The 23,776-nt window shown below is 39.1% G+C and overlaps 1 protein-coding gene across 1 annotated transcript in view; it reads right to left on the reverse strand.

The window, feature by feature from the left end:
- LOC136877539 (peroxiredoxin) overlaps nt 1–23,776 on the reverse strand; it is a 71,737-nt gene that overhangs the window by 43,615 nt on the left and 4,346 nt on the right. The window contains exons 2-3 of the mRNA XM_067151662.2: nt 12,632–12,674; nt 6,651–6,792 (exon numbers count right to left, since the gene is read on the reverse strand). Of these exons, the coding sequence (XP_067007763.2) occupies nt 6,651–6,792; nt 12,632–12,674 (185 nt within the window). The remainder of the gene's footprint in view (nt 1–6,650; nt 6,793–12,631; nt 12,675–23,776) is intronic.

Consider the following 23,776-nt stretch of genomic DNA (forward strand, 5'->3'; position numbering starts at 1 on the left):
TCATCATTTACCATCAGGTTTAAAATTGTTAGCAAATACCTTGCTATGTGCATATATAACTAAATATCTGTAATACTGTTTTCTGGTGTCAATGTTATGCTACTGAAGAAAAGTGTATTATTAGTTCAGATATGACTATTTTAGTTACTTTATTTTTTACAAGAACTTTCATAGGAATTCATGTAATTTTAAGAAGTTCTTTTCATTTAATGTAAGAAAGTATGTGTGTCTCACATCGTTAGGTTTGCACCTGTCTGAAAGAAAAAGAAACTTAAGTAATCAGCTCTCAAAGGGGGTCAACGTTAACCACTCATGCGACTGCTAGCTCTTTTGAAGCCCTCTTTTGTTATCGTGCACTGTGATAGCTGACTACATGGAACTGCTGTGTGAAGCCACTGTGGTGCGTGTGCTGCAAAGTGAAAGGCGAAACCTATCAGTCAAAATTACAGATCCATTGTTGGATGCGCTAGGCTAGCGAGTGGTTGGCTGTTCCAAGAGCTCTCTATTATCTTAATGATAAAGCAGTAAATAGTTGTAGAAATTTAGCAAATTTTATGTGTGTGTTTGATACATTTAGTTCCACGAGTATTGGTGTTTCGTGTTTGTTCATAGTAACTGAGTTTAGTGGTATATATTTAGGTTGGTTTTTTTGTTTTGTTTTTTACACTGAGTAATTCCGTAGGCATTCACTAGATTACAAGTTGTAGGTTAGGATTGCGTGAAAGAAGAATATCATTTTTTTAAGTATTATTATTTAAAGATTAGTAGGACTGTTGATAGAACAGAATACTTACGAAGACAGGATATTAAACAGAGTTGTAACTTCCACAGTGGTTACATTAGTGCACGCAACAGACAGGCTATTTCAAATAGTGTTTGACCGTTCCACCTAGCGGACAATCAGTCAAGAGTTGGATTCGGAGTCATTGTTGAACTCAGACTGAGAGCTGGGCTCCGAGGTGGAGTCAGTGTGACACTCGGTGAGTTGGCGTTCTGTGGCTGGGCTGAAGGCGACAGAGGTATTGGCTGTCGCTAATGTCCCACTGAGGTCTGAAGCAGGAGCTGCGGTTGTGGTGTCGGGGAGATAAGTGAGTGCATGAACTGGAGGCGACAGAACGGTGGTCTGTACTGAGTGTTCGTGTAATTCTGTGGACTGGGGATCGCAGTGAGCCAGCGAGGAAACGCACTATCGTGAGTGCGAGGATAAATGGACCTGTGTTAATGTTCGCTGTCGGATCATCCTGCTGTTGAATACTGTTGAGCTGTTTAGTTATTCACTGCATGTGACAGTGTGAAGTACTGCACTATATGTGGAGTCGAACCAACGAACAGTCGTCGTGTGTTGTATAGCCAGTGGCACTGGGTTCAAATCCAGCTGTCTACGCTCAGCAGCTGTAGGAGATGACTGGACTTTGGGAAACAAAGTAAGGATTATAGCTGCTCCCAGGTAACAACCGACCGGGACTCTCGGTTGTGTGTACAGAAGAGATATTTGTAAATAGACTGGTAATTAGTGTGGCCATTCATAACTGGTTAGAACTGTTTGTGTTTAAATATGTATGTGTGCATTTATTAGGCCAATCTGAAATAAATTAGAGTAATGAAACAGATGGAGTTTTATTCTTAACAGTACAGTATAATAGAGAAAGAGAGAGAGAGAGAGTGAATGAGTGTGTGTGCTGAAATTAGTTCAATAAAACAGGCAGTGTTTTACTGTATTAGTAATAAATCTATTAAATCAGAAGGAGCCTTGAAAGGGACTACACAGCATGTCATATTGGTGTCTGCTGTTAGCATCCGAAAACCATTCGTTTACAGAGTACAGTTGGCTGATAAAATATTTATTTGGTAAAGAGTGATATAACAGAGCAAGCGCTATAGATAAAAGCATTTTCTTACCTACTCCTTAATCTCATGCAAAAGAAGAGTTCTGATATGATTTCCTAAAGTTATAGAGTGAGACATTTCTAATGCATGTTTTCACCATTGAGCAAAAGGTCACTGAACTTTCAGACTACTTCAAGGTATTACATGTTATAAACCTCATTAAACTTCAAGGTATCCATTCATTTTGAAGTATCAAACTTTATAACATAATTCTGTAGCATAAAAGTGCCAAAACCGGGCGAGTTGGCCATGCGGTTAGAGGCGGGTGGCTGTGAGCTTGCATCCGGGAAGTAGTGGGTTCAAATCCCACTGTTGGCAGCCCTGAAGATGGTTTTCCGTGGTTTCCTATTTTCACACCAGGCAAATACTGGGGCTGTACCTTAATTAAGGCCAATGCCGCTTCCTTCCAACTCCTAGGCCTTTCCTGCTATGCGGTTGGGTGGGGGAATGGAGAGGGAGGGGTGAAGGGGGAGGGACGAGATGAGTCACAGGAGGAGGGCTGAGTCCGAATTAGCGATTAATAGGTTACCTACAGATGTTCAAGATGAGGTTAGATATGAAGTCAAACGAAAGTTACTTTCTTCTTTCGATCAGAAACATACTGGTAAACCCAATAAAGAACAAGTCACCAACATACGCAATCTCAAAAAAGAAAATTAAAGATAATGATTTAATAGTAACCAAGGCAGATAAAGGTAATGCCTCTGTAGTTATGAAGAAAAGTGACTACGTAAATAAAACACAATCCTTTCTTACTAACAATAATTTTAACGTTGTAAAAAAAGATCCCACTAATAGAATACAAAGAGAACTGAAAGCCTTAATTAAGAACCTTTTATTCTTGTTTAATGACCTAGAAAAACCAAAATTGGTCATCATGAATCCCAAGTTACCTATGGTGAAAGCGTTACTGAAGATTCACAAGGCGGATGTCCCCATAAGGCCCGTTATTAATTTCAGAAGTAGTCCGACGTACAAAATCTCAATATATTCACAATTTTCTTAAAACAGATTATTTCTTTCAAGCTAACATGTCAGTTAAAAATTTCCTGGAATTCTGCAATAGAATAAAAGATCTTACTTTACCAAAACATTACACCCTTCACTCCTTTGAGAGTCAATATGTACGCGAATGTACCAGTCAAAAAAACCATCGAAATAGTAAAAGGTAATCTTTCCAAATTGAAGTAAATTGACTGTAGGGGAGATAGACGAGTTTGTTCAGATCCTCAAGTTTACATTAAATAATAGTTTCTTCATTTTTAATAACATCATATACCAACAGAAGGGTCTTCCTATGGGGTCACTGGCCTCAGGAATCCTCACTGATATTTATGTAGATTTCCTTCTTTTTTTCTTTCTTTACGTCACACCGACACAGATAGGTCTTATGGCGATGATGGGATAGGAAAGGACTAGGAAGTGAAGCAAGTGGCCATGGCCTAAATTAAGGTACAGCCCCAGCATTTGCCTGGTGTGAAAATGGGAAACCACGGAAAACCATCTTCAGGGCTCCCTACAGTGGGGCTCGAACCCACTATCTCCCGATTACTGGATACTGGCCGCACTTAAGTGACTGCAGCTATCAAGCTCGGTATGTAGATTTCCTTGAATACATTCATATTATAGGCAAAATTAATGGTATCAAACATTGGACTCGCTACGTTGATGATACTTTTATTTTCCTGGTACTGACAGCAACACAGTTCTTGAATTACTTTTTGCTAGGGGGCTTTACGTCGCACCGACACAGATAGGTCTTATGGCGACGATGGGATAGGAAAGGCCTAGGAGTTGGAAGGAAGCGGCCGTGGCCTTAATTAAGGTACAGCCCCAGCATTTGCCTGGTGTGAAAATGGGAAACCACGGAAAACCATTTTCAGGGCTGCCGATAGTGGGATTCGAACCTACTATCTCCCGGATGCAAGCTCACAGCCGCGCGCCTCTACGCGCACGGCCAACTCGCCCGGTCTTGAATTACTTAATAACCTGGATCCGCACATAAAGTTTACGATAGAATCTGAGAACAATTCTCTTAATTATCTCGATTTAACTATTACTCGCAATCAGAATAAAACCCTTTCTTTTAATATTTACAGGAAGCCCACTCACACAATAAACACAATCCACCAGACTTCTCTACACCCAGGGACGCAGAAGAAGACAGCTTATAATAGTATGATTTTCAGAGCTCTTAATGTTCCTTTATCCCATAAGAATTTTAGAAAGGAAATCAACACCATTTATACATTAGCTGAAGGTAATGGTTTCAGTAAAGCTTCCGTGAACAAAATTCTTAATAAATTTAAAAGTAAACCCAAGACCACCTTAGAAAAAGAATCTTCCCCTAAAGAGAAATTCACCACATTTACCTTTAATAATAATAACATATATTCTATTTCAAACATTTTTAAAAAACACAAGTTAAAAGTAGCTTTCAAAACCGTTCTCACCAATGCAAAAACATTTTTTAATTCTCATACTGTCAATAGCAACAAAAAAATTTCGAACTCTGGGATATACAAATTAAAATGCCAATTGTGTCTTTCAACTTATGTTGGACAAACAGCCCGTAGCTTCAATATAAGATACTCCGAACACCTCAATCCCCTAAAGTACAACCGCTAGTCAGCCATGAGTGAACAATGTAGACAGAAAAATCACGAATACACAACAACTGACCAAGATCTTACAACTGATCTTACACTATGAACAGAAAGGTCCCTTACTTAATATACTAGAGAATATTTATATAGATATCGATCAATATAACAATCCCGTGCACAGCTTGAATGAAATCAACGAAAAGAAAAATATATTATTAGAAACCTTTGTCCCGCTTATCTGTGAACAATTTATTAATAAAAACGAGTTTCACTACCGACGTTCTAGAACAAGACCCGCCCTTCCTTCAACACCCTCCTCCCGGGACTCACCTCGTCCCTCCCCCTTCGCTCCTCCCTCTCCATTCCCCCACCCAACCGCATCGGCACAGATATACGGTAAGCCGCACACAAGCTTAGTTGTCAATGTGACTTGAGACTGACAAGGTCATTTCCATTCGAGACGACAACTTTTATTTACAAGTAAGTTAAATGAGTTTTCTTTTCATGCATTATTTTTTAACTTCTTTTTCATCCACTCATAATTCCTTTTCTCATTACAGATGTTACACACGTTTTAATCCAAGGTATTGACGGTCTCACCACACTGCTTAGCACAGCGTTTTCATTTCAAGAGTCAGCAAGTTTTATTTGACAATCAAGAACGACCCATCAGACGAGAGGACTTTGTATCAATCAATCAATCAATCAATCAATCAATCAATCAATCAATCAATCAATAGGGCAGTCACCCAGGTGGCAAATTCCCTATCTGTTGTTTTCCTAGCCTTTTCCTAAATTATTTCAAAGAAATTGGAAATTTATTGAACATCTCCCTTGGTAAGTTATTCCAATCCCTAACTCCCCTTCCTGTTGATTAGCTGGGTAGGATCTATTTTTCTTTTAGTTTTAGGGGTTGCTTTTGTTGTCTCCTCTGGGGAGTGAATTTAATTTTCATTTTAACTACGTAGTGATCTGAACCTGTGTCTATTCCTCGTAGGATTTTGACATTATAGATTCGTTTGTGGTGGTATTTGTCCATGCAGATGTGATCCAGTTGGCATTCTCCTTTAGTGTAGTCAGGGTGTTTCCATGTTTTGAGTTTTTGAGGTTTTCTCTTAAAACATGTAGATTTTGAAATTAAGTTATGGTTTCTACACAAGTCAACTAGTCTCCCTCCATTTTTGTTTTCTTGTGTGCTGGCCATTTTCCGATGATGTCATGGTATTTTCTTTCTCTGCCTAGTTGAGCATTGAAGTCGCCTATTAATAATTTTACATAGTGTTTGAGGATGTTATCTATGGTCTGGTCCAATAGGTCCCACAATTCTTCTGTTTCCTCATGGTCTTTTGAGGAGTTGTTTTTATTATTAGTGGGAGCATGGGCATTTATTATAGTACAGATTTTATTAGATGCCTTTAATAATAAACTTAGTTCAAGAATTCAAATCACAGTCTTCACAACTCCATCACCGCTTTCCGCTGTGATTAATAACTGAAAGATTCTGTGATCCGAAATGACATCACTGCAAGAGCAACTAAATTGTCGTTCCGCCATGTTTGTTTACATCACAGATGAACTCCACAGACATCTACAAAAAGCTCTGCAAGTTACTTCCTGAAGCTATAATCTCTGATCAGTTTGTTCTACATATTGCCCAACAGATGGCAGAACATGTCAGAGATAAAATTCGCACTCGAAAGTGAACCGGGAAAGTCAAAAAAATTAAAATTCTTGCGCAACGTCTATAGACGGGCGTAGCACTGGTGGACCGGCCACGTCAGCCCGTCTATAGGCGGGCATAGCACTCATCGGGTTAAAAGACCTTCCATGGTTGACTGTCAAGGTGTCACCTGTGTAGGACTAGGTCCCAAATTACAACTCTGGATGTGATCCAGTGAGGTGATAATGAGGCCGCTCCTCTGGAGTACAGACGCCTTGTGCAGCCACCCCTAACCTGGAGAACAGACGCTGCATAATGGATACTAACCAATAAGCAATAAGATTTATTCCTACAATCTTGAGTATAAGAAGCCAATGGTGTTTCTAAATCAACTGCAGGAGATGTCGCTGTTAACTGTATTAATTCATCTTGAGATGTAGTATGGGTTACTAATCAAAATGTTATTTATTAAAATTCTAAATCTTAAAGCAACTCACAAATCCAGAGGATAGAAGAAGAGAACAACGTATTTCCCCTTGAAGTCTGAGAGTCTGATTTCCTTAAATTCATTATTAACAACTGCAGTCCCTTGGAAATCTGGGGCCAATCCTTGAACTCGTGCAGCCATTAAACTAAAACCTATAACAGAAGAAATAAATAAATGAATAATTTAAATAATACTTTCTTAAGTATCCAGACTGTAATCAATAGAGGTAAAGCAACCTATTTAAATACATATACAGTATATAATAAATTCGGAAGTACCATTTTGAAATTGTTGACAGTTTCAAATACCTATGGCAGCTGTGAAAAGAGATCAGAAGAAGAATTGCTCCTGGAAATGTTGCTACCGATAAGCTCCGAACGATCTGGCATGACCGAGCAATCACAAAAAGGTTTGTGTCTTAGTATTTCCTCATGGTCCTCTACAGTGTTGGCAGAAGATGTTTCAAATACCTTGGATAATCGAAGAGCTTGGTATCCCAAATCAACTTTCAATTCCAAGACAAAGAAACCTGCAGTCCTAGGTCACGTTATAAGAGAAAATAGTCTTGAAAAAACAGTTGTCCAAGGAGAAATAAATGGGATCAGGCCGCATGGAAGAGCTCTCAGAAGTGATGGTGGTGGTGTAGGGAAGTAGGGCTACAACTAGGCAAACATCCTCTACATAACACTAATCAGAAAGAGAACAATGGAAGGGTCAGACACTTCGAAAAACGTAGGTAACAGCCACAGAAAGACAAGTGCCACAAAGGGCGTGAAAATGAAAGACTACCTAGGCTTCCATACTTAATACCATCAGAGTCAGAAAAGAACCAAGAGTTGACCGAGGGAGGTCAAACAGGATAGATGAAAGTGAAGAGCCTGGCACAAGTAAGTGGAAACAATGCCAGGACTCAGTTAAGGGCCCTGTGGTTGCCAACCCACATTCCCAATTTAAGAGTCCCTGGGGCCCTTTTAGTAGACTCTTACGATGGGCAGAAGATACTATTATAATTTTTTTTTTCTAGTTGTTTTACGTCGCACCGACACAGACAGGTCTTACGGTGACGATGGGGCAGGAAATGGCTAGGAGTGGGAAGGAAGCGGCCGTGGCCTTAATTAAGGTACAACCCCAGCATTTACCTGGTGTGAAAATGGGAAACCATGGAAAACCATTTTCAGGGCTGCCGACAGTAGAGTTCGAACCTACTATCTCCCGAATACTGGATACTGGCCGCACTTAAGCGACTGCTACTATCGAGCTCGGTCTATTATAATCTATTAGCTTCATTATCTGTACTGATGATTCAAGTAATCACAAATATAAAGATAGGAACTTTCCACCTAATCAATACATTTATTCCTTATAAGGTACTTAAAACATTCTAATATAACAGTACCGGTTTCGACCCTATCTGTGGGTCATCTTCAGCTGCTGAAGAACCTATCGTCTAAATAATAACATACTATGCTAAAACATTATTATCTTAATTATGAAGGGCTCCCGACTAGCTCACAAATGACAGGCTAAGACAGCAAATTATCTGACATATTCCAACGGAACGAGATTATGAAGAGGGGAACATTCGCACCTTAATTAATGGAACATCAAACCCAACAACTTGACCCTGAGCTAAGCTTAAGAAGACTTTAAATTCATTGTTAAAAACACGCGACTCGCGCCTATCTCATCGCACAAGCTCATCAACATACATCTTTATTCAATATCAAAGCTCCAGTTCCATATAACTCAACACTAAGATATTTTTAATTTAAAATAAGTATGTTATCATTACAACAATGGATTAAATGAATGAGTATATGTGTGAACGTCAAGAACAGTGTCTTAACGGATTGGTGAACATACTAGACTGTCAAAGCTACTCTTTCAAGCACATTTTATTATCACAACACTATTTTAGAATTAGTCATTCATAATTAGTATAAGTAATATTTTATTAACTCAACATTACAAAGTTTTTAAATTAAAATAAGTATGTCAACATTGCAACACTAATTTGAATAAATGAGTGAACATCAACATTAGTGCCATAACGAACTGGTGAACATTTTAGACTTTTAAAACTATTCTTTCAAGTATATTTTATTACCACAACACATCATTATAAGTTAGCATTAATCATTCATAATTTAAGTAATATTTTAGCATTGTATATTGTTATTATTAAGACAATAGGTTCTTCAGCAGCTGAAGATGACCCACAAATAGGGTCGAAACCGGTACTGTTATATTAGAGTGTTTTAAGTATCTTATAAGGAATAAATGTATTGATTAGGTGGAAAGTTCTTATCTTCATATTTGCGATTAGGCAGAAGATACCGTAGGTGTTATTCTACCACCCCCAACCTCAGGGGAGAAATTCCCAGGAGACGTATAGATCAGATTAAAGATGCAACACACACACCTTTTAGAACGACAATCCAGAAAGCAGAAGACCATAGATAAACAATGATGAAATGGCGACTGATGGTGAACTCCGTTTAATAGGAAAATAAATATGAGATCATAATATTCAGACATGAGTTCTATGACTGAGGAGAAAAAGAAGAAGAAGAAGAAGCTATTTTACAGAAGGTGGCATAATTGTGAAATTTTTCCTATACATTATTACAGAGATTAATCCATTATGGTTAAAAGCTGGAACACTGCAAAACTACGACTCTTTAGTGCGTGCGTAGTGGTCAGGTACCTAGTAAACCTCTTTCCCAGAACACAACCCAGGACATGGAAGTAATGCACATTTATTTACTGTTTATTTTAATTTTTTAGCCAACATAGGACTACTTAGGTTTATGGAGGTTTTTCTTATTTTCATCAGCCCAATACTGTTCCATCCTTTCCGAACGTAATTTTCTTTCTGCTTCTGGAATCACTCTTCCTGTTTTCTGCTTGTTGATTTTTGTCTGTAGTCTAGTGTGTTTATCTTTCAATATGTTCAGCGTATTTTTATATTTTTTAGATCTTCTATTGTAATATGTAACTCTCTCATGCCTTCTTTAAGTTCTGTGATCCATCTAATATTATTCTTACTCTTACTCTTCCATAATTTTTCTACTGATTCTATATTCTGGGGACCATATTAGATGCCCTAAGAATGATATTTGTTTCTTTTTCATTGTGCTAGTCACAGGTTCTATTATTTTTATAAACTGTTTCATTGGAAGCTAGTCTCCAGACTCCATTTACTTGATAATTTTTATTTAAACAGGTTCTCACTATTCTCCTTTCTAACTTGAGTACTCTATCTATTGCAACTGTGTTTGTTAATTTGAATAATGTTTCACATGCTATGTAATTTATAGCTGGGTGACTGTTTTGTAATGTTTCATTTTGGTTGCTACTGAGAGACACTATATTCTTGGTAACATGCTGTGCTGTAACCAGTTTATCTATTCTATTTTGCCATGCTGGTATCTCGTTCACGTTATATGTGATTATTTCACCTTAATATTTACATTTTTCTACAAATTTTTTTCTTGATCTCATAGCTTAATTTTGTTTGCAAGCGGAAGTTGAGTTAGCATAATTTCTGCTTTTTCAAAAGAAATTTTCAAACCAATATTTGAGCTATTTCCTGTAAAGATTTTATTTGTTGTTTTGTTCCCCGAATACCATTGGCCAGAAGAGTTAGATCATCAGCAAATCCTAGACAGTTGAAATGTATGTCATCCTTCTGGATTCCAATTTTAATTTTTTTTAGTAGTTCTTTTACCATTCGCTCATAACGTACTCTAGGGTAGAGTTAAAAAGAAGAGGTGACAATCCGTCACCCTGTCTTAAACCAGTTGTTACCAAGAATGGTTCAGAAAGTTCTCCTCTGAACTTAATTTTAGAAATTGTATTAGTTAAAGTTCAATCAATTTTATTAGCTTTGGGTGAAGTCCAAAATGTCTTAAGATTTTTAATAATGATGGTCTATGGAGTCATAAGCGTTGTTGAAATCTATAAACGTTATTGAAAGGAGCTTGTTTCATTTTCTGTAATATGCTATGACTAGCTTCAAAGTTGTTATTTGTTCAGAGCAGCTTCTCCAAGGTCTGAAGCCCCCCTGGTATTCATCTAACTCTTGATCAAGAATTGGTTTTGTAATAATTTTCCTCCATGTAGTTTATTAAATCTTTTTGATATTTTCCCTTAATTCTTCTAATAGTTTGGGTGAATTCTTTTCTGACATTCTTGAGGTTAGTGGCAATTTCTTCTGTTTTGTGGGCTTGAAATTTCAATCAAGCTTGATGTCTTTCTTCATGCATTCTATCACAATCAGAGGTCCACCAGGCATGTCTTTTCCTTGGATTTCACGGAGCTAGATCTTCTGCATTCTGTTTAAGAATTGGTATTTAGGTCACAAAATTGTCTGCTGGTCTTGTAGTTCCTGTTCTTTGCCGATACTGGGTATTCTGGATTAACTGATGAGGGTCGTATGTCCTTTTCTCTCCATCTTGTCTTTTTCTTCTTAAAGGAGTAAATTTAATATTGATTTAAATTAAGTAATTATCTGAACCAGTGTCCGTTCCCCTTAGAACTTCAACATTGTGGATTTCCTTGTGAAAGAATTGATGATGCTTGTTGTTTTAAGGGGCCTAACATCGAAGGTCATCGGCCCTGTGAAAGAATTTGTCCATACATATGTGGTCTAGCTGCCATTCGCCTTTTGTCCAATCAGGATGTTTCCAAGTTTTAAGTTTGTGTAGTTTTCTTTTAAAATATGTAGATTTGGAGATTAGTCCATGGGTTCTGCAAATTTCTATGAGTCTTTGGCCATTTCTTTTATTATATTTATGAGGAGCCCACTTTCCTACTACATCTCAATACTTCTTTTCCTTACCCAGTTAAGTCCCCTATAAGGATCTTGAGGTTATTCATATTTATTTTATTCATTGTCTGATCAAGGAGATTGATTGATTGTTTTATTTATTTATTTATTTATTTATTTATTTATTTATTTATTTATTTATTTATTTATTTAATTGTCTGGCCTTTGGTGCCAGGAGTGTCTGAGGACATATTCAGCTCACCTGCTGCCCATGGGTGACCTATGTGTCTGGGAGCAAGATGATTATAATGAGGTAAGGAGGCATGAAACTCGATGTAGGCACGTAGCCTACTTCTGTCGAATAACACCACGAGATCTGTTCAAACATTTACGTTTCAATCCGACGGACGAATCACAATCAGCAGTGTCGTATGCCCTCACTCCATATGAACACTGCGAAGAGGTTAGGAATTTAATCAAGGCTTTTGGCATACAATCTAGTGAATAGTGCTAAAGTAATTGCTCTGTTCTTTCTCAGTAAATAAACTGAAAAACTAAAAAGTAATTTCAACCTATTTGTTGCTCTATCATGATAGAAACACAGATTATGAAAGTGGTACATGCTGCACATAAACCAATTTATGCTAGCTACTAACTAATTTACAAGCTATCATATTGTTTCTTGGTGTAATAAACTGCATCCTTTATTGACACTTTCACTACAAAGCTTATTAAACAGTAGGCTTAAACTTTGAAAAGTTGTGTTTGAAATGCTATGATGTAAGCCTACTCAAAATTATTTACCATAAATGACCTTCAAACACACAAGTAGGATCTCCCTTTACTACACAGTACAGCAAACATCTAGCTACAACCAAGCCCATACAAATGGCAGGTAGGGGAATTTTAGTTAAATCTTATTCTCACACCTGTAGAATTTACAGCCTTGGACAATTTCAGAAGAATGGAAGCCCATCTACACGCATGGTCGCTAGTGTTAAACCTAGCTAATAACAAGGAAATGTCCGTAAGAAGCCTAGGAGAACAATCATATCTCATTACTTAGCACAATGGATCTGACGACCCAGACATACACTCTGATAAATTAATTAACTGATAAGAGATCCAAACACTTCAAAAAAATTCTCAACAATCAAGTTAGATGTGAACTGTAATCAGGGAAGAATATTTATTTTGAATAATTAAATACTACTACTTACTTGTTCGGAAACCACGCTGTAGAACAGAATTTATGACGGCCTTCTGAAAAAGAAGAAAATTTGTTAAAAGCTTCACAGCAACACCTATATAAATAAAATTACAATTTTGTCTGTAAACTCCAAACTTTTCTTCATACTTTGTTTTTATACCAGATTAAGTACACAAGTTGACACTGGGTTCAGTTCAATTTTGGCTATCTGTGTAATCACAGGAAAATGCCCAGACAGAAGTTCTTGAAACACTTAAGTGCAGGGATATCTAGAGAATAAATTAGGCTCTATGTTAGTTGATTTGAATACAGCTGTGCAACAATCAACGAGCTAGAATATAATACTATCACGCTATCACGCTGCCACCTTTGAAGAAAGTTGAACTGGCGACTGCCATGTCTTAAATGTACCTCAGTAGGTGGAGCGCTGTGTAGGCGAGTGTGGAACAAAGTTGGAAAATGAGACATTTTCACATAGATCTTATTCATCAAGTATAACAGAGACTATTTGAGTTGATGATGAAAATATTGGATAGAAAGCATAACTATCTGATGCGTATAAGTTTTGCTTAAGCAGAGGTTCGCTACAGAATCGCAATGTACTGTAACTTAAAATAGAAGAAACAAAACACGTAACTTTTTTTTTTCCTAGAAGTGGTATATTGCTGAAAATGATTAAATCAATAATTATTTTATTACAAAGATGTGAAGATATCCACACATCTCCAATTTATCAACATGCAACAGAGTGTAGGCCTACAGTACAAGATTATGGATTATGATGTGTATCTAAACAGCCAAAAAAATTAAACACACTTGAATGAATTATCAAACATTTCAAAGGCGACCTTTCTACATAACAGTTTTATAACTCAGACTGGAAACAAAATTTACGAAAAACAAATTCAAGCCGGGCTGATTGGCTCAGACGGTTAAGGCGCTGGTATTCTGACCCCAACTTAGCAGGTTTGATCCTGAGTCACTCCGGTGGTATTTGAAGGTGTTCAGAAAGTAGTTAGTGGGATGTAAAAACAATAACATTATTATTAAACAGGTTACTCCTTTCAGCTCTTGCATAATAACTCTGCATCTGTGGTGCAGTCTAATTTAAAAGAGAAGTTTTGTCATGCTGGCATAATGGGTTTCCTCACTGAACTCTGTAGCAGTAAATAAATGATCGTTATTGTAAAACAGCTGCCCAGCAACTGACAAGAGAATTCCAGTCCCTAACTTTAACATAAGGTTTATGTTACATCTTCGCGACAGTGACTTTTATCTGAACTCTTTGACAGCCACGTGACATTTCACAACATCATGAGCTGGATAAAGAGACTGTATTTTATATCTTTCTAGGCAATAAGTACTTTCTTCTCTTCAGAATGCTGAGCAAACATTACCCTCAGACAGTTGTGGCTTTTAATTTTCTTTCCCACCTCACTGATGACATCTGCTATCTACTCAACATCATTTTCAGAGTACTTGGTGAATGACTCGTAATTTGTAGCGTAGCAATCATGATCAGTACAAGAGTTGTCCTCAGAAGGAACCATAGTACATAAATAAGAGAAGCATCACTTCCTGTTGATGAAACAATTTGTCCCAGTAAACACTTCCTTTTTGCTAACTGAATTATTCTACATTGAGATTATTTCTGTTTCCTCCTATATTACGCATGGATGAGAAGAGCAATTCGAAATTGTTGGTAATGCCTTGGGTAACGTCTCCTGTCAATAAATAAACACCTGACCCTGTAGAGAAATGGGACACACACTTTCACACGACTGTCACTGTATAGAACAAAAATTCATTATGAGCTACTTTCATGTCCAAGCAACCGTAAGAGAGATATGTTTTAAGCCCCTTCTGAAGCACCCCCTGCTGGTGAAATTTTTTTATCAACTTATAGCCAAGATCCTATACAACCTTATTCTAAGCTGAAATACAAAGTTTCATTAAAACCCACCCATCCATTTTCCGGTGATGTTGTAACAGACACAAAAATTAAACTGAACTCAACATAGGTCATACAATGATGTCAAAATTCTTGTCAGAATACAATATTAACTGACTGGAATGTTGTGGTTAAAAGCTATGTTATCATATGAAATGCTTGTTTAAATTAAAAACTGCACAGTTTCTCAATTTTCAAGAACAGTACTACACTAGCGTTCTAGCAAGTTCCAGAGCTGAAATGACCCAACCACAGACAGCGGTGAACATTGCTCTGCCGTTTACCGTTAAAAGTGCACACTCCTCATTCCTACCAGTGACCCAGACCAGGGATCGAATAGCTGGAATACTATAATGAACCAGTGTGTCACGTACCAGTAGTCATCAGAACATATGAACCAGAGAAATGGAATGCTAAAAAAGAAAGTTATCCACCCCCCCCCCCACCACCACCACCACCTACTTACCGCCAATATTCAGGCAGGCTGTTCTACTCAGAACACAGCAGTAATCCCGTCTATCACAAATGAGTGGCAGCAGAAGAGACGAAGCACATCGCAACAAACAATAGTCAACGTAATGATCAATTTTATGGCTTTCGATATTGCAGGCCTTCACCTTTAGTTTTCTTCTGACTCTGGGGATATTAGAGCATCCAGTGTAAAAGGAGTCCTTCCTCCTTTTATGACTTTCTCTTGTCCTATTCTTCAGGCCATCGTTCCTTCACAATTTCTTTCTCATCCAACGGGAGCTCAATTCTCAACGGCTGCCAAGCCGAGACTTAGTGCCACAGCGCGGTATGCACATGTTTAAATGCGAGCGCGGGAAACACTCTTCATAATATTGTGACCAACAGCCACACGAACAGAGTTCTGTAGGCCTACTTATAAAAAAATAGGAGACCTTATTTTATAACAGTTTTAGGAATTTAAAACAAGCATTAAAGAATTACGTGAAGAATTAAATAACAAAATTGATGATTGAGTAAAAGAAATTAAAACTAGCACTGACAAGCCAAGTGAGAAATTAAGTGATTTTTTTTTTTAATGCTATTTGTTCAGGGCATCGACCTAGAAAGATCTTTTGCCTCTACTTGCACCATATGTTAGGAACCTACGTGTATTTGGAAATTGCGGAAGTGTAAAGTGTTGAATGTGAGGAAATGAAAGTTAAGGACGACACAAACACCCAGTCCCCAGGCCAGGGATATTAATCATTTACAATTAAAAACCCCTGACCCAACCGGGAATCAAACCCGGGTCCGCGGGTGACAGGCGGAACTAAGTAAGAAAACTGATTATCAAAGTAAGAAAATTGATGAGCAAGACAGAGAACTGAAAGAACAAGGGACAGATAAGAGAGAGAATTAGTATATTCAAACAGCAGAGTAGACCTACTTTTTATTTGCTATTTGTTTAACGTCTCACTAACACATCGAAGGCTTTCAGCAACAGAGGAATGGGAAAGGGATAGGGTTTGCAAAGGTAGCAGTCATGGCATTAATTAAAGTACAGCCCCAGCATTTGCCTGGTGTGAAAATGGGAAACCATGGAAAATCATCTTCAGGGCTGCCGATGGTGGAATTCGAACCCACTATCTCTCGAATGCAAACTCATAGCTGCATGACTCTAACCACATGGCCAAGCCACACTGTAATCTCAAATGTCTTTAAGTAGCACCGACACAGATAGGTCTTATGGCGACAACGGGACAGGAAAGAGCTAGAGGGGGAAGGAAGCGGCTGTGGCCTTAATTATCATACACCCCCAGTATTTGCCTGGTGTGAAAATGGCAAACCACAGAAAACCACCTTCAGGGCTGCCAACAGTGCGATTCGAACCCATTATCTCCTGAATGCAAGCTCACAGCTGTACGCCCCTGACAGCATGGCCAAATTGCTCGGTTGTAGGGGTGAGGAACCAGCAATTCCATGAATGAACTGGGAGTCACGAGATGTCAGAATAGCCACCCAGATCATGCAAGTTAACACCACCATGTGATTTTTTTTTGCAGTAAACCTTGAGGAAATGGCTGGAATGTGTTTCCTCAAGTTCTAACATTTCACTTTTCACTTTTGGATAACTTATCACGAAACATGCTTTGTTTTTTTGTTTTTCTCAGGAAAAAGGAAACACAAGACCTACAGTACATCCATCACCTGTAACAGATGATCCACCTGCAATTTGAGAAAACTGTTAAAGATAGTTACGTGCCACCATGTGTGATTTGGTGCAAAATAAAGCAAACTCTGTAGCCTATCACAAAAACAAGATCTCCATTTTGAACAATGAGAATGAGCAATCAAAGGTATCACATTTTTCAAGTAAGCAACTTTTATTTCACCTTGTCATTCCTAATAATCCTACATCACAGTTCTCAGTAGTCATCATCCTTGAAAAGTACATAGTTTAAAATGAAATAACTTAATAGATATACACACATCTGCAAAAAAAAAAAGTTTCCATGAACGAATTGTGAAAGTAGGCCTACAACGAAGGTTGCCACACAGTATCGTCATGGACTGAGATGTGTCATTTGCATGTAATGCCAATTGTTTAAAGTGCAGAAGTGCCGCTAGGGGTTTTATTTGTCCCTCGCTCATTCACGGATGCAAGACACCGAATAAGGCCTTAGCAACAGTGAGAGCCATGGAGATAAGTTGAGTGAATATGCAATGTGCCCTGACAGCACACTCGACAAGCCTTTGACCAGCTAGACGAGTTTGAAAGGGGTTGTATTGTCGGACTAAGACAGGCAGGTTGGATGTTTCAGTACACTGCTCGCCACTTGAAGTGATCTCACTACACTGTGTGCTGGCATTGGAGCAGTGGGAACGTGAGGGTGCACAGACAGATCCATCCCAGCAGACCACCAACAGCGAGGATTGTTTCATCATGGGACAGACTGTAAGCACTACACAGTCGTAGCTGTCCACCACCCAGAGAGATGTCACAGCAGCTAAGGATATACCTCTACTATCTGCAGGCGGCAAGTAAAGCAGAATCAGTTGTAACAGCTTCCTTTACGTCATCTACCAAATCATTACGACATAAGCATCATCGAGAAGGACTACCAGCAAATATCATGCTAGGAAACCATCCACTGTAGTGTAGAAAACTTTACATACCGGTACCTCTCCAGAATATCATCTCCGGATGCACTAGGCACAAAGGAGGTGTCAAATAGAATGCAGAAGAGCTCTCACTTTTACCAGAAAAAACAAATATTCCTCTGGGATCCCAAATTACCTACAAAATCAAAGTGGATGATATTCAAACTACTTAATACCAATTTTAACCTATGGTATTGAAACCTGCACCCTCACTAAGAAGGACTCATCAAGGTTGCAGGCATCTGAGATGAAGTTCCTGAGGTACAACAGGCAGCATGGCAGCTTGTGGATTAGCGACAAGTGGTGTTCAGCGACGAATCACATTTCTGTCTGGATTCAGACGAAGGCCAAATTCGAATCTGGCCAGTGCAGTGATCTACGCTTCACTGTAAAGCGGCATACTGCCCTGACGAGAGGTTTCAAGTTATGGGGTGCCTTTTCCTATGACTCCCACTCCCCATCGATGGTGACTGAAGGAACCCAGATGGTGCAGCAGTACGTTCAGGAAATTCTGCGACCATGTGTGCTTTCCTTCCTCGTGCAGTTTGACAACCCTATTTTCCCGCAGGATAATACCCAGCCTCACACAGCACAGATATCTCTGGTCTGCCTTTGTGATGTCAATATGCTTCCTTGGCCAGCCAGATTTCCAGACTTCTCGCTCATCGAGAATGTTTAGGATCCGACTGGACGGCAACTACGACAGATTTAGAAGGTAAGTTGCACCAGCTGCTGCAGGATCTTCCTCAGCAGATCATCTGACATCTGTATACCTCAGTGCCCAACATATTGTAACCTGTATCTGTGCTACGCATGGTCCAACACAATACTAACCACAACCTCCAAGCAATTGCTACCCCACTGTCAATGCTAGGTGTAGTAAAATATTTTGGTGTTTTCTTTATAGTACAATGTACTGGGCCCACTTATGTACCCCTGCAATGACTCCTCCATGGGGTGCAATTCCCTTTTTCAAATGAGTGTAGGCACATACATACATACATACATACATACATACATACATACAAACATACATACATACATTATCATTATAGACTGTTATGCCTTTTAGCATTCAGTCTGCAAGCCTCTGTGAATGTACTAAACGTCGCCACAATCCTCTATTTGCAACTAGTGCTGTGGCTTCATTTAGTTCTATACCTCTTATCTTTAAAACGTCAGAAACCGAGTCTAATCATCGTCGTCTTGGTCTACCTCTACTTCTCTTACCCTCCATAACAGAGTCCATTATTCTCCTAGGTAACCTATCCTCCTCCATTCGCCCCACATGACAACAAAACCGAAGCCAGTTTATGCGTACAGCTTCATCCATCGAGTTCATTCCTAAATTAGCCCTTATCTCCTCATTCCAAGTACCCTCCTGCCATTATACCCACCTGTTTGTACTAGCAATCATTCTCGCTACTTTCATGTCTGTTACTTCTAACTTCCTCCTCTGCAAACCATGTGACCTTGCCGCGGTGGGGAGGCTTGCGTGTCCCAATGGTGCAGATAGCCGAGCCCCAGGTGCAACCATATCGGATGGGTATCTGTTGAGAGACCAGACTAACGAATGGTTCATCGAAAGGGGGGTAGCAGCCTTTCGGTAGTTGCAAGGGCGGCAATCTAGATGATTGACTGATACGGCCTTGTAATAATACTCCACATAGCTTAGCTGTGTTGATACTGCTACACGGCTGAAAGAAACGGGAAACTACAGCCGTAACTACGTCCCGAGGACATGCAGCTCTCTCTGTATGAATGATGTACTGATGATGGCTTCCTCCCGGGTAAAATATTCCGGAGGTAAACTAGTCCCCCATTCGGATCTCCGGGTGGGGACTACACGAGAGGGGGCGATCATCAGGAAGATGGATACTGACATTCTGCGAGTCGGAGCGTGGAATGTTAGAAGTTTGAATCGTTGTGGTAGGTTAGAGAATATGAAAAGGGAGATGGATAGGCTAAAGTTAGATGTAGCTGGTATAAGTGAAGTACGTTGGCAGGAAGAACAGGATTTTTGGTCAGGCGACTACCGAATTATCAACGCGAAATCAAACAGGGGAAATGCAGGAGTTGGTTTAATAATGAATAAGAAAATAGGGCAGCGGATAAGCTACTACGACCAGCATAGTGAAAGAATTATTGTCGTCAAGATAGACACCAAACCAATGCCCACAACAATAGTGCAGGTCTATATGCCTACTAGTTCAGCGGATGATGAAGAAATTGAAAGAATATATGAGGAGATAGAAGATTTGATACAATATGTAAAAGGTGATGAGAATCTAATTGTGATGGGAGACTGGAATGCAGTGGTAGGCCAAGGAAGAGAAGGTAGTACAGTAGGAGAATTCGGATTGGGACAAAGGAATGAAAGAGGAAGTCGGCTGGTTGAATTCTGCACTGATCATAATTTAGTCCTTGCCAATACTTGGTTCAAACACCACAAACGACGGCTGTATACGTGGATGAGACCTGGAGACACTGGAAGGTATCAAATAGACTTCATTATGATTAGGCAGAGATTCAGAAACCAGGTGTTGGATTGCAAAACTTTCCCAGGAGCAGACGTGGACTCTGACCACAACTTGTTGGTCATGAAATGCCATCTGAAGTTGAAGAAATTGAAGAAAGGAAAGAATGCAAAAAGATAGGATCTAGACAAGTTTAAAATAAAGAGTGTGCGTGATTGTTTCAAGGAACATGTTGCATAAGGACTAAATGAAAAGGCTGAAGGAAACACTATAGAGGAAGAGTGGAGAGTCATGAAAAATGAAGTCAGTAGAGCTGCTGAAGAAATGTTAGGAAGGAAGAAAAATTCAACTAAGAATCAGTGGATAACTCAGGAGATACTAGACCTGATTGATGAACGAAGAAAATACAAGAATGCTAGAAATGAAGAGGGCAGAAAAGAATACAGGCGATTCCTTTGGAGAAAGGAAATCTAGGTGCATGAATATTAAGAGTTCAGATGGAAAGCCACTTCTAGGGAAAGAAGACAAAGCAGAAAGATGGCAGGAGCATATCCAACAGTTGTATCAAGGTAAAGATGTAGATAATTTCGTTCTGGAACATGAAGAGGCTGTTGATGCTGATGAAATGGGAGACCCAATTTTGAGGTCAGAGTTTGACAGAGCTGTGAGTGACCTAAATAGGAACAAGGCACCTGGAATTGATGATATTCCCTCTGAATTACTGACTGCCTTAGGAGAAACCAGCATGGCAAGGTTATTTCATTTAGTGTGCAAGATGTATGAGACAGGAGAAGTCCCATCCGATTTTCGGCAGAATGTTGTTATACCTATTCCCAAGAAAGCCGGTGCTGACAGGTGTGAAAACTACCGCACCATTAGTTTAGTATCTCATGCCTGAAAAATTTTAACACGTATTATTTACAGAAGAATGGAAAAACAAATTGAAGCTGAGTTGGGAGAAGATCAGTTTGGCTTCAGAAGAAATGTAGGAACACGTGAAGCAATCCTGACTTTACGTCTGATCTTAGAGGATCGAATCAAGAAGGACAAGCCCACGTACATGGCATTTGTAGATCTAGAAAAGGCATTCGATAATGTTGATTGGACCAAGCTATTTATGATTCTGAAGATGATAGGGATCAGATACCGAGAACGAAGAATTATCTACAATCTGTATAAAAACCAGTCTGCAGTGATAAGAATCGAGGGCTTAGAAAAAGAAGCAGCGATCCAGAAAGGAGTTACGCAAGGCTGGAGTTTGTCCCCTCTCCTTTTCAATCTTTACATAGAACAGGCAGTAAAGGAAATCAAAGAGAAATTTGGAAAGGGAATCACAGTCCAAGGAGAGGAAATCAAAACCTTGAGATTTGCCAATGATATTGTTATTTTATCTGAGACTGCAGAAGATCTCGAGAAGTTGCTGAATGGTATGGATGAAGTCTTGGGTAAGGAGTACACGATGAAAATAAATAAGTCCAAAACAAAAGTAATGAAGTGCAGTCAAACGAAGGCAGGTGATGTAGGAAATATTAGATTAGGAAACGAAGTCTTAAAGGAAGTAGATGAATATTGTTACTTGGGTAGTAAAATAACTAACGATGGCAGAAGTAAGGAGGACATAAAATGCAGACTAGCACAAGCAAGGAAGAGCTTTCTTAAGAAAAGAAATTTGCTCACTTCAAACATTGATATCGGAATTAGAAAGATGTTTTTGAAGACTTTCGTGTGGAGCGTGGCACTGTATGGAAGTGAAACATGGACTATAACTAGCTCAGAAAGAAAGAGAATAGAAGCTTTTGAAATGTGGTGTTACAGAAGAATGCTGAAGGTGAGATGGATAGATAGAATCACGAATGAAGAGATACTGAATCGAATTGGTGAGAGGAGATCAATTTGGCTAAATTTGACGAGAAGAAGAGATAGAATAATAGGACACATCTTAAGACACCCAGGACTTGTTCAGTTGGTTTTTGAAGGAAGTGTAGGTGGTAAGAACGGTAGGGGTAGACCAAGGTATGAATATGACAGGCAGATTAGAGCAGATGTAGGATGCAATAGTTACGTAGAAATGAAAAGATTAGCAGAGGATAGGGTGGCATGGAGGGCTGCATCAAACCAGTCTATAAACTGATGACTCAAACAACAACAACTTCTAACTTATGAATAAGATATCCCGAGTCCACCCAGCTTTCGCTCCCGTAAAGCAAATTTGGTCTGAAAACAGATCGATGTAATGATTGTTTCATCTGGGAGCCGACTTCCTTCTTACAGAATACTGTTGATCGCGACTGCAAGCTCACTGCATTAGCTTTACTACACCTTGATTCAATCTCACTTACTATATTACCATCCTGGGAGAACACACAACCTAAATAAGTTTACTTGAAATTATCAACCTGTTCTAGTTTTGTATCACCAATCTGACATTCAATTCTGTTGAATTTCTTACCCACCGACATCAATTTAGTCTTTGAGAGGCTAATTTTCATACCATACTCACTGCACCTATTTTCAAGTTCCAAGATATTAGACTGCAGGCTTTCGGCACAATCTGCCATTAAGACCAAGTCGTCAGCATAGGCCAGACTGCTTACTACATTTCCAACTAACTGAATCCCTCCCTGCCATTTTATACCTTTCAGCAGATGATCCATGTAAACTATGAACAGTAAAGGTGAAAGATTACAGCCTTGCCTAATCCCTGTGAGTACCCTGAACCAATAACTCATTTTGCCATCAATTCTCACTGAAGCCCAATTGTCAACATAAATGCCTTTGATTGACTGTAATAATCTACCTTTAATTCCATAGTCCCCCAGTATGGCAAACATCTTTTCCCTCGGTACCCTGTCATATGCCTTCTCTTGATCTACGAAACATGAACACAACTGCCTATTCCTCTCGTAGCATTTTTCAATTACCTGGCACATACTGAAAATCTAATCCTAATAGCCCCTCTGTGGTCTGAAACCACACTGGTTTTCATCCAACTTCCTCTCAACAACCAATCGCACCCTCCCTTCCAAGATGTCAGTGAATACTTTGCCTGTTACGCTAATCAATGAGATACCTCGATAGTTGTTGCAATCCTTCCTGTTTCCTTGCTTATAGATAGGTGCAATTACTGCTTTTGTCCAATCTGAAGGTACCTTACCAACACTCCATGCGAATCTTACTACTCTATGAAGCCATTTCATCTCTGCCTTCCCACTATACTTCACCATTTCTGGTCTAATTTCATCTATTCCTGCTGCTTTATGACAGTGGAGTTTATATACCATCCTTTCCACTTCCTCAAGCATAATTTCACCAACATCATTTTCCTCCTCCCCATGAGCTTGACTGTTCGCAACACCACCAGGAAGATTTCATTTTACGTTGAGAAGATGTTCAAAATATTCCCTCCACCTCTCTAGTGATTCCCCAGGATCTATTATGAGTTCACCTGAATTACTCAAAACACTGTTCATTTCCTTTTTCCCTCCCTTCCTAAAGCAGACCCTACACGGTCAATAATACTGATCAGTAATACTGAGTCAATAATACTGACAGTACGCATCAACATTGCAGCGACCTTACATGATCATTATTACTGTCAATATTTTGGTCAGTATTA

The sequence above is a fragment of the Anabrus simplex genome, chromosome 7, assembly GCF_040414725.1.
Source record: "Anabrus simplex isolate iqAnaSimp1 chromosome 7, ASM4041472v1, whole genome shotgun sequence".
Classification (NCBI taxonomy): domain Eukaryota; kingdom Metazoa; phylum Arthropoda; class Insecta; order Orthoptera; family Tettigoniidae; genus Anabrus; species Anabrus simplex.